Here is a 16,521-nt window from a genome sequence, read left to right as displayed (position 1 = left end):
TTTCCTGACTGTTTTGTATGTTTGCATTGTTGTGTTCACTGTGTCTTCTTCTCTCCTTGGTTCCTCTCCTCTTTAGTGTGAGCCCAGTGGGTTTCTAAATTCTTTGTTTCACGGAAACATCAGTGAATATGAATGGACACACACATACACACACACACACACACTAATATTTTTTTTATCTTTGGAAACAGTTGAAGCATTTTTAGAAAGTTTCATATCTTTTAAATTTCATATACCCTACATGCGCATCTCCCGCAGTTGATGGAAATGTCTTTTGTCTTTGGAAGAATTTCCATTTAAAGGTCCAGTGTTTAGCAAAGGAATCTTAAAATTCACAGCTTTGTTTTCTTCAAGCTCATACAACAATTTCAACAATTTCTGTTGCATTTAAATGAGCAGTCTATATCTACATGATGGACTTTTCCTCTTTCACAGAGCAAGCAATGTTTCATGACAAAGTCAAGTGTTTTGAGTTTTTGATAGGATATTATTTGCTCTATTTGTCCTTTTTTTTCTTGTACTCTTTACTTTAAATGTTACAGTGGTAGACACTCTTTAAGTGTCTTGGGTCTTGAAGGTCAATTGTCAAGTCAATTTTATTTATATAGCACCAAATCACAACCAAAGTTATCTCATGACACTTTACAGGTAGAGCAGGTCCAGTACCACACTCCTTCAATGAATTTACACCCAACAATTCTCCATCAGCAAGCACATCCTGCAACAGGAGCAACAAAAACCTTCCTTTTAACAGACAGGAATGTCGAGCAGATCCAGGCTCAATGGGGACGGCCTTCTGCTTTGACCGGTTGGGGGGAAAGAGAGCAGCAGAGCAGAGCAGAGACAAAGACAGATAATGGAGGAAGACAGATGTACAGAGGGAAATTGACATAAATAGGTTTCCAAACCGGGTCAGAAATGAAATGTTGATTACATACAGATATCAGGGTGATCAAATGACTCTTGAGAGGACTGACCACTCTTTGAAATTCAGCCTTCAAAGGAGCATTTGATCAAGGATTATGAAGGTATGTCATCATGGCCAAAATCAAATTGTATTGGCATGGAAACTACAGTACTCGTAGTTGATAACACCATGTCAATGTAAATCATGTGAATCCATATTTTAGTTAACCCTTTCGTCACTATTTTATTACATTTATTATATCTTTGAGGATATTCAAGTACTGCTTATTTATCTCTTTTCAATACAGATGTATAGCAAACTTTATCGAAATTTCACCTTTAACTTGTGTCCCCGGCCAGCACAGCTATGTGAGGCCCATCTGGGAGATTTAACTGGGTCCCTGCCAACTTTGTCCTGAGTTTCCATGTAGGCCGTGGCTATGGTTAAGCCCAGGTTGATGATGTGCACCTGAGGGGTACCAAGAGGGACCATTTGAGAAGAATTTAGCCCATTTAGGCCCCAAAACCAACCCACTTAAATGCCTGTTTTGAGACCCCCTAACCCAGGTATCTGAGCCTCATGTGGGCCTGTTGGCTGGTTGGTGGCATGTAGCCATGTTGCTCATTGAAAGGATGGCTCACTGGTCACCTCAGCACGGACTCCAGCGAGACATGGCCTTCATTGAATTGTTGCAGCTGGTGGATACATATCAAAGGTATGGAAGTAAACGGTCTCTGTAGTTATTAAAGACAAAACTTGATCATGTCAGTTCAGTAAGTGGCCTGCCAATCAAAAATATGCCACTTCAAACATTCACAAGGGAAGGACTTAGCAGTGTAGAACACAGTCAAATGTGTACTCGCATACACATGGATGGATAAACACTCACAGAATCTATTTCTCGCTGTTGTTAACTCACCTCTTGTTGTTGTGTCTCCTCCCTTTCCTCTCCTCTCCTGCACAGCCCCAGACAAACAGCACCAAAAACAGCATAGTCACCAGCCCAAAAGGAAACCTCCCTTCACCTGCTCTGGTATTTACCTCCTAATCACACCCTTCACCTGTATGTGTGTGTGTGTGTGTGTGCGTGTGCGTGCGCGTGTGCGTGCGTGCATGTGTGTGTGTGTGTCCCACCACTGTCTGTCCAACACTCCTTCCACCCTACACTTCTCCCCTACTCCTTCACCTCTGTCTGTATTCCTCTCCGTCTTCACCTCATCACTGAGAAGGCCACAGTAGTCGGTATGGTTCTAAGCCAGCCCGCGAGGTGTGGAAACATTTTCTCATGGCAGGTGTGGATGCAGTGTGTCTTCTGGATGATATTGTGCTGCTGTGTCATTTTCTCTGTTAGAGAAAAACCAAAGTGGAACAAATTGCTAATGCCTGCTGGGATTGTCAGTGCAGTTTATAGAGAACCATTTCCCAACTGTGTGGACATCAAAACCCAAAGGTCTGCTAGTTAGCCCTCCAGCTAAAAAAGCTCACCAGCTGATTTCAGAAAAGATTTCTTCCTGCTCCAATTAAAGTATGAATTTTTGTAAATCGAGTAGGTCAGCTTGAATCAACAGCGTGCTCAAGTCTTCTAGAACATAGCAACAAGCTATAAATATGCAGGGAACAGGAATACATTTACACTTTTAAGGATATTCCAGAGATCTGAGCCTGAATTTGATTTAGCATCAGATATCTTGTAAAGATTCAGATGAATATAATTATCTTCATTCTTAGGATGCTATTTTCTTGATTTGTGTTGACATGCATGTTTATATTTTGCAACATATATTCCAGTATTTTAATGACCTTTATAAAATTTGTTAATATGTTGGAATAAGTTCACCCAGCAGTTCTTATTAATAAACTCAACACTCTTCTGGTTTTGGATGTAAGCTCAAAACCTATACTCATTCCATTCATTTTTACAAAACACATTATAGATCTTTTTATCCCAACCTCTATATACCCATTCGTTGGATTTTTGTCCAAAAATCACAGCTTACATCTACATTACCCCATGTGGATATTGCAGGGATGTGGAACATGTAGTGTGAAGTCAGGGTGACATACTTTAAGTTAAAAACTTGTAAAATATGTTGTCAAGACACAATGTGATAACTGGAGTTGTTAGTCATCACCGGCATTTTGTCAAAATGGCACTTTACTAATTTGGTGACACGCTGCTCCTTTTAGCAATTGTAATGATCTAATTTCCATTAAGGGATCAGAAAAGTGCCTCTCCATTTAATTTTAAACTTCTACACAAACAATGTAATGTAATGATAATATTATGGACATAATGAGAATGCAAAAATATAACTGAGCGATTTATTTTCACATTGGATCATTTTAGTCTTTGGATACAATAGACAACAGGCATTAAGAGGAATAACGTTCCCTCTCTAGCAAAAGTTCACTAGTTATATAGTATAACCTCAGGTTCTAAAAGTGCAGGTGACAACCTCTTTTATAGTCATGTCTGAGGAGCCGTCTTTTGCAGAGGTTTACAAGTCATCCTTTTAACCTTTCTATCAGAAAACATGATGATTAATTTGGATTAAATTAAATCAAATCAATGTACCACTAAGACACTTTTGCATAGCTGCAACTACATAATGAGTTTAATTTTATATCCTACTGCATGTTATGTTGCCAGTATGGCTTCGTCATATTGTTCCATTTATATACTTAGGTCAGAAGCCATGCTTAGTCGTAAATCACTGACACCCGAGTCTTAGATGCCACACTAATGATCTCACCAATTTAGACATTTAACACCACTGGGGACTTAGGTTAGTTTGGGTTTGCTCCTCGGCACTCCAGCGCACTAAACATAGCTTTGACTCACCAGCTATACTGAGCTGCATTTAAACATTATACATTCTAGGCTTTTAGTCAGCCACTCATTAACTGGTAACCCAGTTGCTACTATGTGGCGGTGCCTCTACTAAAGACTGGAAACAAGAGATGAGGCAAAATGACAACTTAAACTCCCACTGAACATCCATATGAGCATCATACTAGACATCCTTTCTCTGCATGCATGCATGTAATGTCAGTTTAAGCATCGTTTTACTCTGCACGCCTGTAGACAATTCTATCAGACACAATTTGTTGAGTTTATGTGCTCATGTGTGTGCATGTATGTGTGGGCACAACCATGGAGTAAAAGAGAGCTTTTTTCTCTGATCCTTAAGAGGGAATAGAGAGTGGGTGGGTGACAGTGATCTCCATGCTGTTGCTAGGGAGTTGAATGTGTTACTGTTTAGCCATTTGCTACATTAACTCCTTCATTACAGAATTGCCGGGAGAGACAGGCTTCCTTCACTTTCATGACCTTAATGTTCTGGCCTCGAAGCTGTTGATGTCAAATTTATGTCTCTGTTCACATCACATGTAAGATTATTTAAATGAAATCCTGCATTTAGGTGTGCTGGTAGCCACCTAGTTGCCACTCCTGTATGACATGGTAGCATAAGGTCAGTGGTGATGCGTAACAGTCAAACTACACGCCAATCCTGATGACATCAGCTCTCGCCCCCTCCTTTGATCTGCAAACCACAAGTACTTTGTTCTCCCTCATCAACATCACCCAAGTTGCCACTGGTGCCAGTTGCCTTGGGCAACAGTTGTCATGACAACACTGGCATCATCACCAGGAGACAGCTGATTAGTCATCACAGAGGTGTCATTCCTTGGGGGGTGGGTAGGGGTTACTGTAGAAGAAAATCTGGGGTGGTATTGATGGGGGCTCAAATCTTCTGTACATCAAGAAAAAAAAAATCCAGGAGTGCTAAAGAAGCATATAGATGTGTCTCCACTCAGAATAATTGGTGTGTCCGTGTGGGGTGTTCCTGCGTTTGACAGTAGCCTTTAATTTAACAAACAATCTGGCAGGATTGATGAAATGCAGTTGATTGCAGAAGAAGTAACATGTTACAACAATGTCATATCATGAACTTTATTGTCTTGTTATGGCAAGGTTTTGGCTTCACCAGATAATTAAATTAACAGTTGAAGTTGCTTAATATGATTAATGATACATTTGTACCTAGGAATTGAAACATTTGCCTATTCCCCTACTTTTTGTATGTCTCTGTCACTCTCTGCCTTTAGAAAGCTGTCTGTCTCTACCTCTCCCTTTTTATTTATCACCATCTGTCTCTTTCTCAATTTGTCTATGTCTTTGTCTTTTGCCATTTCTCTGTCTTTGTCCAAATGTCTCTGTCAGTTGGTCACTATCTGTTTCTTTCTATCTCTTACTGTATCTGTCTATGTGTCTCCCTCATTGTCTCTATCTACCTATCTGTCTGTCTGGCTGTCACTATCTCGCTTCATCTGTCTCTTTGTATCAGTAGCTATCTGTGTTTTTTCTATCTCTCACTATCACTGTCTGTCAGTCTCCATATCTGTCTGTCGCTGTCTCTATCTTTATTTACCTTTGTTTGTTGAATATAGTATCTGTTACTGTCTCTGTGTATGTCTCTCTCTCTGTGTCTCTCTCCTTGTCTTTGTCCATCTCTGTCACTTGAACTGGTCAAGGCAGATGGGCGACCACCAAGAACTGCTCAGATATTTCTTCCTTGCTGCTATATTGATTGCCAAGGGCTTGATTTAATATAATTTAATTAGAGATAGTTCTATATCATGAGACCATGACAGTGTCAAAATAATTTATAATGTCATTATTATTATTATTATTATTATTATTATTATTATTATTATTAATAATAATAATGATAATAATAATTTGGTGCTTTATAAATCAAATTCAAATCAAACGACTTGACTATTCAATAAGACAAGACGTAAAGTAGCTTCTGCAGCATTCTAAGCGGAGTTAGCATCGTGATAGGCCTTGGTAACAGAAGGGATTGGTTATGTCTCATCGTATTGACTGGCAGAGACAATTGTATGCACCACTGTGACAAACAGCTGCCATGTCAGATTGTATTTCTTTTAGGAATCCTTGAGAAGCTAAAAAGATGCCAGTGTCTGCCAGGAAGCGCTTGCCTTTTTTTTGTTAAGTCAAGTGTGAAAAATAAAATGACCTGGTTTAATCTTGTGGGGGCATCTTTGCTTGTTGTGCCAGTGCCTTGCCATGTTTATCTTTGTCAAAGCACGTCTCATTCTTATTTAATGAGCTGGCTGATCTTAATTTGTTTGTTTCATTTCTTCAGTCTCAACTGTACATATTTGCATCATGTAAGGAATGGGTGGGGAATTTAGATGCAGAACTAAAAAAATACAGAATGCACTCAAGATGAGTACTTGTTCAACTTTATGCTGTCTCTTTTTAAGACTTTATAGTATGTACTGTATGTTAGTGTGTGTGAGAGAGAGAGCAAGAGAGAGGGAGAGACAGAGAGAGAGAGAGGGTGCCGATGTGCTTCTGGCAGACACTTCATCTTGACTTTCAGTGCCATGTATATCTCTCTACTGTATGTGTGTGTGTGTGTGTGTGTGTGTGTGTGTGTGTTTGTGTGTGTGTGTGTGTGCGTGTAGAGAGAGAGAGAGAGAGAGAGAGAAAACAGAACTGACTCCAAATTACAGCTCATCCACCCACTATCGTTTTGGATTCTTCTCTCTCCTTTCCCAACCTTAACAAGCACTTTCTCATCATCCAACATTCAAATCACACTCTCTCTCTTCCTCTTTATCTGTTTTTTTGCACTTTATATCAAAGTCTTTTTCTTTATCTCCATCTCCCTTCTCTCTTTTCTTTCATATACCATATTCTTCTATCTCTCCTCCTCCCTCTCCTCCAGGAGCCTCAGACCACCGTCATCCATAATCCAGTGGACGGGACGAAGGTACACCTCATTCCCCAGTCCTGACCTGACCTGACCTTTATCTTTCTTTGTCATTCTCCTCCTCTTGCTCAACGTTTCCTGTCCTATGATCTCTCTTTTCATCATGCATCAGTGTGAACGCACCATGACTTGGTTTACTAATGTGTGCATCTGTGCATGTCTGCTTCTATGTAGCTAAAGACTAGAGCAGCCCAGTATATATGTCACAATATAATAGAGTAAAATAAGAGAGTAGTTGTCAGATCTCCTTCACCATAGTGAAAATATTTTAGCTATTGATACATTATGCCACACACTCACACACACACACGCGCGCGCGCTCATACAAACACACACCTTCCACTCAAAGTGATACTTGGTCACGCAATAGGTGTCACACAGACAAACCTAAAGGGTTAAAAAGATATTTTTGTAGCAGTAATCAAAGTGTTTTTGGACAGTTTTGCTATTGTTTTTCTTTGGTTGTGATTGGCTGGCTCTTTCTACAGTTCTTGTTTTATAAAAAAGTAATGCATGATAATTTGTGAAAGGCACTTGAAAAGCAAAGTACACTCTTATGCTGTGAAGTATCACTTTAAATACAAATGAAGATGTAGGATATCAGGTAACTAAAGCTGTATATATGGGGACAAATACACATAAATTAATCCATAAGTACTTCGATGTATTTTAGAATTCAGCTAGTTATTAAATCAACAACAGACATGCTGCTCATGTCAATGTTCTTTTTGTACCTTTGGGAGTTCTAACCTAAACATATTGACTCAATCACGTGCTTCTGCCACATCATGCCATTTTTCTGTATCTCTGTTCTGCACAAAGCAGTGTGCAGCATGATGTGCTGCAGTCATTTGGGTCTTTTACAGAACTCCAATGTTGGAGAGATTAAAATGTATCAATTTTGGGCATATCTATTGGAGATCTAAATATATTGGTGTGAATTCATATGTGTTGAAGGACTTTGCATGAACCTGCATGATTCTGAATTAAGACCCCCCCCCCCCCAAGCTGTTTTGATGCTCATGTACATGTACGTGTGTAATATGTGCTGAGCTGTGATCCACAAAGCTGAATAGTTCTGAATCTATTTCCAGCTTTAGCAACACAGTAGGGACACCTTTCCATTTGATTTTCAGTAGATCTTAGGGGCATTGGCTTTGTATCGCCCTGCAAAAGGCTGCCCAGGAAAACACTGAAAGTGTTTGGAAAGAATGCTTTATCATGTTTCTATTTTCTCACCAGACTTCTCTGAAGCAGCTTACTTGACCTCTAGATCAGTCTGTTAGTTGAATCTATCTGGGCAGGCGGGCAGAGTGAGCTTTGTGAGTATGTAATATCAACTTTAGTACATGTGGTGAACCAAAATTTTGTTTGGAGGAAAAAGAAACAAGTCTGTCATGCATGGAGCAGTTTGTTATGTCCAGGCATCCATCCTGCATCCAAGAGTGCTTTAATTTAAATACAGAGAAATTAATGTCACAATTTTACCATAGAGGGTAGATAACAGCGAAATGCATCAACAAGGACATCCATCGATTTTATCTGTTAAGTGTTTTTATAAGCCCTGTCTGCAGTGGCCATGATTTGCAAATCACAATCATTACACATTGGTTTAATGGAAATAACAATCACAATTAAAGAATAAACAATAAACCAGAAAAACAAAAAACCAAGAAGAAACCACAACCACATAGTAATCAACTGCCACTGGATGAGTTGGGTACCTGCTCATGTCAAGGATCTCCGCTAACTAGACGTGCATTTTAAATATAACATAATTTCCATTATGTGTTTAACAGCTGCTCTCTTATATAAACATAAATGTAAACGAGCAAACATAATAGGGTCTTCGCCTGAAGTACCTTCAGGCTTAGGCCCTAAAAAAATAGTTTGGCTTACTGGAAGGAGGCACAAGCTTACTTTTAGTATCCAGTCAGCATTCTTCACCCCTTCCAATTTTTGCATTGTTTTCAAAGTCCTCCTTGTTATGCAAGTTAGCAAGTTAGTAACAATTTAGATACTAAAAACACCAGGTTTTGAAAAGACAGGAATTGTAAAATAAGGCATTTATGTTTGTTTGTTTTTTCTTTGAATAGTTGTAAAGATATGTTGTTTAGGTTGGGGTTTCTGCTTTGCTACTATGATTCAAATTGATTGCTGTATATTCTCTTTTGATCATATGTATGAGGGAAAAATATCCTTTCATAGAAAAGTGATCTCTACCCCTTATTCAGTGTTTCTGTGTAGTGCTGCTAACTTTGACAAGGCTAATGTAAACATGCCCGCTTCTGTGCGAACCAAGGTTGTGATGGAGACAGTAGTATCTGTCTGTGGTGTGGTCATATACATCAATAATGAAAATCATTCTGACCTAAAATTATATCCCTTGCCTATGATCAACTTCCTCATTCAGGTGAACACCTCCTTTTCTGGACACCTGACCAGAGGATATATTGGTATACTGTTTCTGGGATTCCTTTAGAACTGTAGTGGCTGGCGCACGGTACTGGCCACTATATTTCTCCTTGATGCATCATGTTTGTGAATAAATGCTGTAAATTTGAAGACACCGAGGTCTCCCTGGCATCCTCCTTATCTTCATGTCTACAAATCCATGGGCTCTGAAGAATTTCCAAAACAATGTGATTGTGCTTGGATGTGTTCCTATTTGCCGTTGTGGTTTTGGCAGATATACCAAGTATGATATGATTGGTGATATCAGATTGAGTGGTAGTTCTCCAGCTCTCATTGAAAAATCATCATCATCTTAAGTGTGCCGAATGTGATCATGTTGCATTTTGACACACATTTCACCCTTCATGCCTCCAGTGACATGAAAATTACAGTAGACCTTACAGTATAGCAATTTGAACAATTGCTCAGACCACTTTTATTATTATTATTTGTTGATTTTTTTATTTTTTTTGTTGTGATTTGCACTTCATGGACGCTATTAATTAGCTCAGATATAAAGTTCAATGATGAAACAAAAATAAGTGACAGGATATCCCAAATGACACTTCTTATTCAGAACAAAATAAACTGGTTGGTATTAAGTGATATTTATATTGCATTGAGTGTTTGCTAGCTACACACACACACACACACACGCGCGCGCCTCTACTCGTTTCCTCTCAGGTCACCAGCTGCTCTTTAGAAGGCAGAGAAACACTTTGAGTTTGCGGTGCTGCTCATGCATGCTCATGCGTCTAATGAGGTCAGAGAGTCTCTCAACTCTCCTCTTCTTGCAGGGGGAATTTAGTCCCATTTAATCTGCTAATTGGAAATCAGAAGCTAACTTCTCCTTAAGCGAAAGCTCGTGAGGAGAGAGACTTAGGCATGCAGTCAGGTGGCTGGATAGATGGAGCACTCTGAGGAGCAGTTCAAGATGACAACTAATTGCTTGATGAGAACCATTTATGCTTGCTTTCATGGTTGAAATAGATGGACGGGGCACATCCCATTGGGTTTATGTCAGTTTCAGGGAGAGACGAGAGCCCCCTGCGGAGGGACAACTTGTCCACATGGTGTGGTACACACTGAAGATGAAGCAGTTTTGTCTGTAGTAGAAGTTTTAGGCCAAGGGTAACAATGGTGTGACTTCTGTGAGTGATTATGCAGCATGTTCCGACTTTTATTATTGAAAGGTTTGATAGGTTTTTGATGAACACATTAACACTATTGGGATTTTCTTCCATTTTGGCATCTATGTTTGATTTGCATCAACATTAATTGTTTGTTCTGGTGTATTCTACTCATATATATCATATATATATTACAATCACAATTAAAGAATATATATATATGTGTGTGTGTGTGTGTGTGTGTGTGTGTGTGTGTGTGTGTGTTTGTGTGTGTATATGTATGTATGTGTGTATACATATATGTATGTATGTGTGTATACATATATGTATGTATGTGTGTATACATATATGTATGTGTGTATATACATATATGTGTATGTATATATATATATATATATATATATATATATAAAACCATTAACTATCTCTGATCTCCAGGAATCATCAGACAGTAGCAACACCACCGTGGAGGATGAAGATGTGAAAGGTAAGATGGCTCAGTACAAACGATACTACTATGCTGATATTAGATGCTCAGGAAAGTAAGGTACTAAAATGTTCCCAATGAATGGAAAGCTAGAATACCTGTGGGATCTTGACAAATATTGAAGCATCAATTTGTATTGATTTAATTGTTTTTTATCGTCTTTTATTTTGAAAAGCATCAGGAATTCTTGACAGAGATGTTAGATGGAGCAAATAAACAATCTTTTTGAGCTGTAACAGTTAATGAGTCAATCAAAACAAATGTTTGCCAACCATTTGGATAAACAATTATTAATTTAGTGCTTTTATCAAGAAAACAATTCACACATATTCCTGTTCCAGACTATTGAGTGTACAGTAAGCATTTGGTATGTTTTTGTCATTTAGCATAGAAAATGAAAAGTCACTGGGTTTTGGACTGTTGGATAAACAAAAGAAGCAAATTTAACATGTCACTTAGATTCTGGGTAATTGCGATGAGCATGTTTCAAAAGTTACATGATTCATGAATGATTAATTGATTAACTGTGGTTAATCATTGAAAACGATGGTTAGTTGCAGACCCATCTTTGTGGGAATAACAGAAGCATTAGATAACAAATGCACAGCAATTAGCCTTCACTGACTCTCTTGGAGAGCACTAAGAGGTTTGGTTTATAGCTTTTTGTTTGGGCTTATTAAGTTTTCAGCTTTGTAATGTTGGATTATGACAGCATCTGCTAGGTTACACATGGGGAAATGAATACTGATATTCTCCTAACAGTGAAAGCTTTTCAACATTTGTAACAGACTCAATTGCTGACCTAGAATGACATTGTCTACAAAAAACTGCTGCTGTATCTCTTCGCACAACTACAGTTTAAAGTTCTTAAAGTCCAGAGAAACGTCCTAAGCGAGTGCTTAAACCTCTGATAACTAGTGCTCTGCTTTGCATGAGCTTCTTGTTTACCGAGTGACAATATGACAAGCCTCAAGGTGTGAGTGATGTTTGATGCCAGCTGTTGAAAACATTGCTTTTGCTCCTGGCTTCCTCTTCAGAGTTATTCTTTGGTACTTTTCTCTCCCTGCATTTTATTGACAGAGTGGGGCCTTTGTGTATTTTATTTATTTACTTATTTATTTATTTTTTACTTTTCATGCCATAAAAGAGAATAAATGTACATGTCATATCTTTTATTGATGACATGTGTCTCGTGCAGTCACTAGGCATCTGGCTGATTGCTGACCTGTTACTGAACCCTCATGGTGCTGGGCTGTATTACTTCCTCCTGCTATTCTTTCAAAAAGTGTAAAGAAATATTTGTGTGTATGTGGGAATGAGTGGAGTGTGGTGAAACTGCCAAGTATTGGAGACACTGTTTCTTTTTTTTTGGTTTCACAAAGAGTTGGTGTTTGGCTGAAATCTTAATTGATGCAGAGAAACACACTTAAAATACCAGCTCGTTCGTGGGGTGTCAGCTTGCAGTCGCTGCTTGCGTGTGTGTGTGTGTGTGTGTGTGTGTGTGGCTTGAGGAAAAGACTTGTGAAATGTTGTGTTTTTGCTGTTCTTGTTACACATATTAGCAAATAAGGTATGTGTCCAGTGTGTGAATGAATGAATCTGTGAGCATGCGTGGGTTCTGTCTCCCCTTTCTCTGCCAACATACTCGCACTTTCCTGTTCACAACATTTTAGCAGAGTACAATGCATCTAAATTGGGTCTTGAATGTATCATTTCGGTGCGGAGAGTACAGAACAGAATGTCCGCTTCAATCTCCTCCTCCTCCTCCTCCTCTTTCTCCTTATTGAGACTTTGCAGCTATGTCACAAATTCCCTAGCAACCATGGTTACACTCATCATGTAGATCTGTCTTTTCCATTGCTGGAAAGGATATGAAGTGTTCCTACTCTGGAAGTCCTTGTACATTATTAGTATTGCATTCACTAGTGCAGTGCCCATTGTTAGAAAATCTCTTGGTTGCAGAGTTCTTACTGATCTCTGACTCTGCGATGATGTCACAGGGCACCAGGAATACTGCGCTCAACTACATGCCTCATTCCTTGAGGATATACTGTACTATGTTGTACACTCCTGTTATACCCAGTAAAAGATATCCTACCCCTGCTGTACCTGGCTCTCTCCCCTTCTAAGGTCCCTAACGGGAGCCCCAGCACTTCCACCCCCCCCCCCCCCCCCCCCATTGGCAGTAGTGGAGAGGGCATGGGCACCTTGGGAGGGAGGTCAGGGCTAAAGGGGGAGGTGTCTAAATTTAGCCGTGGTGACAGGAAACAGAGTGCCCAGAGAAGGGTTAAAGGCACACTGCTTAACCAGCGCCACCCCGGGATAATGTACACAGCAGGTTGAAGACTCCTAAAGATACAAACCAGCTGATAACACGGTTAGTGTCAGAGAAAAATTACAAGAGCAAGGTGAGTTCAGGAGGAAGGGGGGCTCCTGTTGGGAATCATGTGTGTCACGTTGGCTTTTGTAGGATCTTGTCAGGTCAGTGAGTACTCGACAGCTGGTTTGTAACCAGACGCTGTAGAGGCATCTGAACACATATCTACTCTATTACTCGCAATTCTTTAACGTAGTAGACGCTCTTATCAGAGGGCTGCTTGTTGTGAGTCACAATCTAAGGTTGTAATTATGACTAATATGATTTAAAGGGTTACTTACTGTTAAAACGTTCTGTTTTTGTGACAAAGGTCTGCACTGGATGTCAGAGAGATTCACACAAGTCGGTCAAATAATGAGTGTTATACTTTTCTCCATAGTTCCTCTTGTTTATATTTGATTTTTGCATTTGCCACACAATTACACACAATTTCATGAAAAGAAAATAATTTGATTGTTTCTGTATTGCATTTTATGCTGTTTTTTTGTTACAAAACACATTTTAAAAAATGACATTTGGAAAATTGCAATCTGACATAATGGTCACGTAAAGCCAACTGTAGCGTGACACATAGTAGTAGCAGTTTTAGATAGAGGTATACTTTATTTTCACAAATATCAACATTCTCTTCACATTTACACATTTTTACTTGCACACACAAGTGAAATAGCCACTGTAGTGTCCTGAATAATGGAATATATTGTAGATTGTTCAAGTTTTTCATTTTTCATTCCATGAATTGCATCTTAACATTTAGAGGGTGCAGTCACACTTCTCTCATCATTGCAGCATTGCAGGAAACTTGGTACGTCTTCTCTCCAGTAGACACATTCTCCCGCGCTATGTTTGTCAATGAGTGCTCACATGTCGTGGTCCCTCTATGGCGTTTGATTAAATAGATGAATGGTGATGAGTAAAACAAAGCTTTTTTTTTTTTGTCAATGACATTTGAGGGCTGAAAAGTAGCTATGAGTGAGAAAATGTCATTTTGTATTTATCTGCCCCCACCATGTTGCCTTATGCTCACCTTCTTGTCATTCTTCATTGGGATGTTTCTTTTGTTTTTTTGTTTTTTTTGTCTGTGGCTGGTTATTGTCTCTCTGACAGTGCATACATGAGTGTGTGCTTTCATTCTCTGTGTGCGCATGTTACCAGGGAAGAGCTTAGACACGAGCTCGCTTAAGGCCCAGTCCAGCACGAGCTCCCAGCCTGATAGCTCTTCAGCCGCTGTGTATTGTAAGTCAGCATGGCCCCATGCAGCTTCTAACATGCACTCATGTGCTCTCTCCTCCTTAACTAACTCTCCTAATCAGGGTCCCTGCATGTATAAAAGCATCTTCTAACATTTAGGGCCATTAAATCTCTTGAAGACCCAGATTTGTCCATCATGTTTCAATCGAGTTGTAGTTAGAATCAGAAAATTTCAAACATCTATTGATGACATTCATGGTCAAACAAATATGCCATACTGAGAAACGCTGAGATGCTTGTTCTCTCATCTTCAGTCCCATCCTCCCAATGTTTCTCCAGCAGTCTGTTCAAAATGAATCACTGCCTCCCTCTCATGGACAAACCTGAATTAGCAAGGAAATAATAACATTGTTTCTGTGAGCATGAATTTTGGCAGTGCTCCTTTCTTAGTCAGAGAACCTCGATTATTCATCCTTTACCTCAGTGTCACTGTAAACAAGATTTCAGCTTTGTTCCCCCATGGGTCTCCCATCTCCTTCCCTTCATCCCTCCTGAACTCAGCTGCTGCAAAGTTCGCTGACCTGTTGGGCTCAGTGCGTAGGGGCTCAGGGCCCATATCTGACGGGGAAGGGAGATCCAGCACACCACCTCCAGCTGTTCTCTCCGCCCCCTCACCTCCACACACTCCGGTTGTCCCAATGCAGAGTAAGTAGAATAGGGCAAGAACATACAGCGTATGGTAGACCACCACTGGCCACAAGACAGAAAGCAATCTTCCCTTGCTCTGTCGTGACAGAGATTACATATAAGTGTTTGTCATTTCAGGAAAAATAAGGAAAGGGTAAAAACATTCAGGGGTGTTTCCAACTAAGAACTTACTTAATCAGATTTGATTGTTAAAGTCCTGTTTATCATCGACTAATCATTAAGTAATGTTTTTTTTGTGTGTCGGGATTTTTTTCATGGATCCACAGTCTCATTTGAAACATTACCTGTTAGTTTGGGGGTTTTTTCTTACCAGCCAAGCTGAAACAAAATGTACTGTACATCCAATAAATAATAAGATAAAAGTAAGACAAGTTCGAATTTGGCATGCCACCCAATTGGACCTACAGTACCAGAGTATATTGTCGCCTTCTTAAAATAATAAAGTTTTTCCAAAAACACAAAAACATTTGAGATTAAACATCATAAGGAGTTGTTTTAGGCAAAAAAAATTGTCAAAAAATGACTCAGGCAGTCATTTTAAGAAGGTGATGATACAGACATCATCCTCAGCAGACTATCTTTGGCCTCATGTTAAACTTTCAAGACCTCTTTGGTCATGTACTCCATGTTCTCCTTCTCCATTGTCTTCTTTCACCAACTTTGCGCTTGCATGCTCCGCCGTCACCCTCAGCTAGTGGCTGAGCACGTCATCTTTCACCAAAACCTCTGAATGATGAGGCAGAAACATTAAGGTAATAATAATAACAATAATAATAATAATGATAATGATAATATTATATTTTAACTCTTAGTATACAGTACAGGGTCACCTTTTGTCACGTTGTGATCTAAGAACAAGAGGAACTGCATCTACTGATCTCACAGTGCACCCTGGTACAGGGTCAATAGAGCTACTATACTTTTTTTTTTTTTAATTTGATGCAGTAAAATTAGCTGCCAGTGTATATCAGAAAAACAGGAATAATGTGTTCTTTTTTCTTTGTGCCAGTTAATATTCAGGCCACAGCGTTCTGTACTAGTGTGAGTTTGTGGAGGACGCTCCGACTAATCCTATTATGAAGTACATTGAAATAGTGCAGCCACTTATTTTCCACCAAAGGTGTATGGTGTAGTTAGGTGGGTATCAGTTCTGTAACAAGCAGACAGGGTAACATGTGCCCCTCAGCCTCACCCATATTAGTTATGCACCCACTCCCAGATAGCCTGAATGGTATGGTCCTGCTTTTTTTACATGTTACTGCAAAGCTTGGACTGTGAGGTTGACATTCTAAAAGGACCACAGTTTGTTATCCTATTTGGGATCACCCCCGACAACAACTGCGTTAGCTCTACATTAATTTTTTAAACCTTTAATGGAGAAAGGTTCAAAATGTGTTGCCTCTCCATATCAGTCCTTCCACGATGTGGCACTGGCGTTAATGTGCGCTTATTCAAGCAAG

The 16,521-nt window shown here is 39.5% G+C and overlaps 1 protein-coding gene across 23 annotated transcripts in view; it reads left to right on the top strand.

Annotated features, from left to right (window-relative positions):
- camk2b1 (calcium/calmodulin-dependent protein kinase (CaM kinase) II beta 1) overlaps window positions 1-16,521 on the top strand; it is a 78,032-nt gene that overhangs the window by 51,649 nt on the left and 9,862 nt on the right. For 9 of the 23 annotated variants that reach the window (XM_086206855.1, XM_086206850.1, XM_086206853.1 and 6 more), the window contains 3 exons: window positions 1,872-1,940; window positions 6,670-6,714; window positions 10,737-10,785. In XM_086206855.1, the coding sequence (XP_086062981.1) occupies window positions 1,872-1,940; window positions 6,670-6,714; window positions 10,737-10,785 (163 nt within the window). The remainder of the gene's footprint in view (window positions 1-1,871; window positions 1,941-6,669; window positions 6,715-10,736; window positions 10,786-16,521) is intronic. The other 14 variants (XM_086206858.1, XM_086206851.1, XM_086206846.1 and 11 more) reach the window with 3 other exon arrangements.

Source organism: Aulostomus chinensis, chromosome 6 (assembly GCF_037954235.1).
Source record: "Aulostomus chinensis isolate RoL2024-O1b breed Wild chromosome 6, RoL_Achi_v1.0, whole genome shotgun sequence".
NCBI classification, from domain to species: domain Eukaryota; kingdom Metazoa; phylum Chordata; class Actinopteri; order Syngnathiformes; family Aulostomidae; genus Aulostomus; species Aulostomus chinensis.
This window is presented reverse-complemented; position numbering and strand designations above follow the sequence as displayed.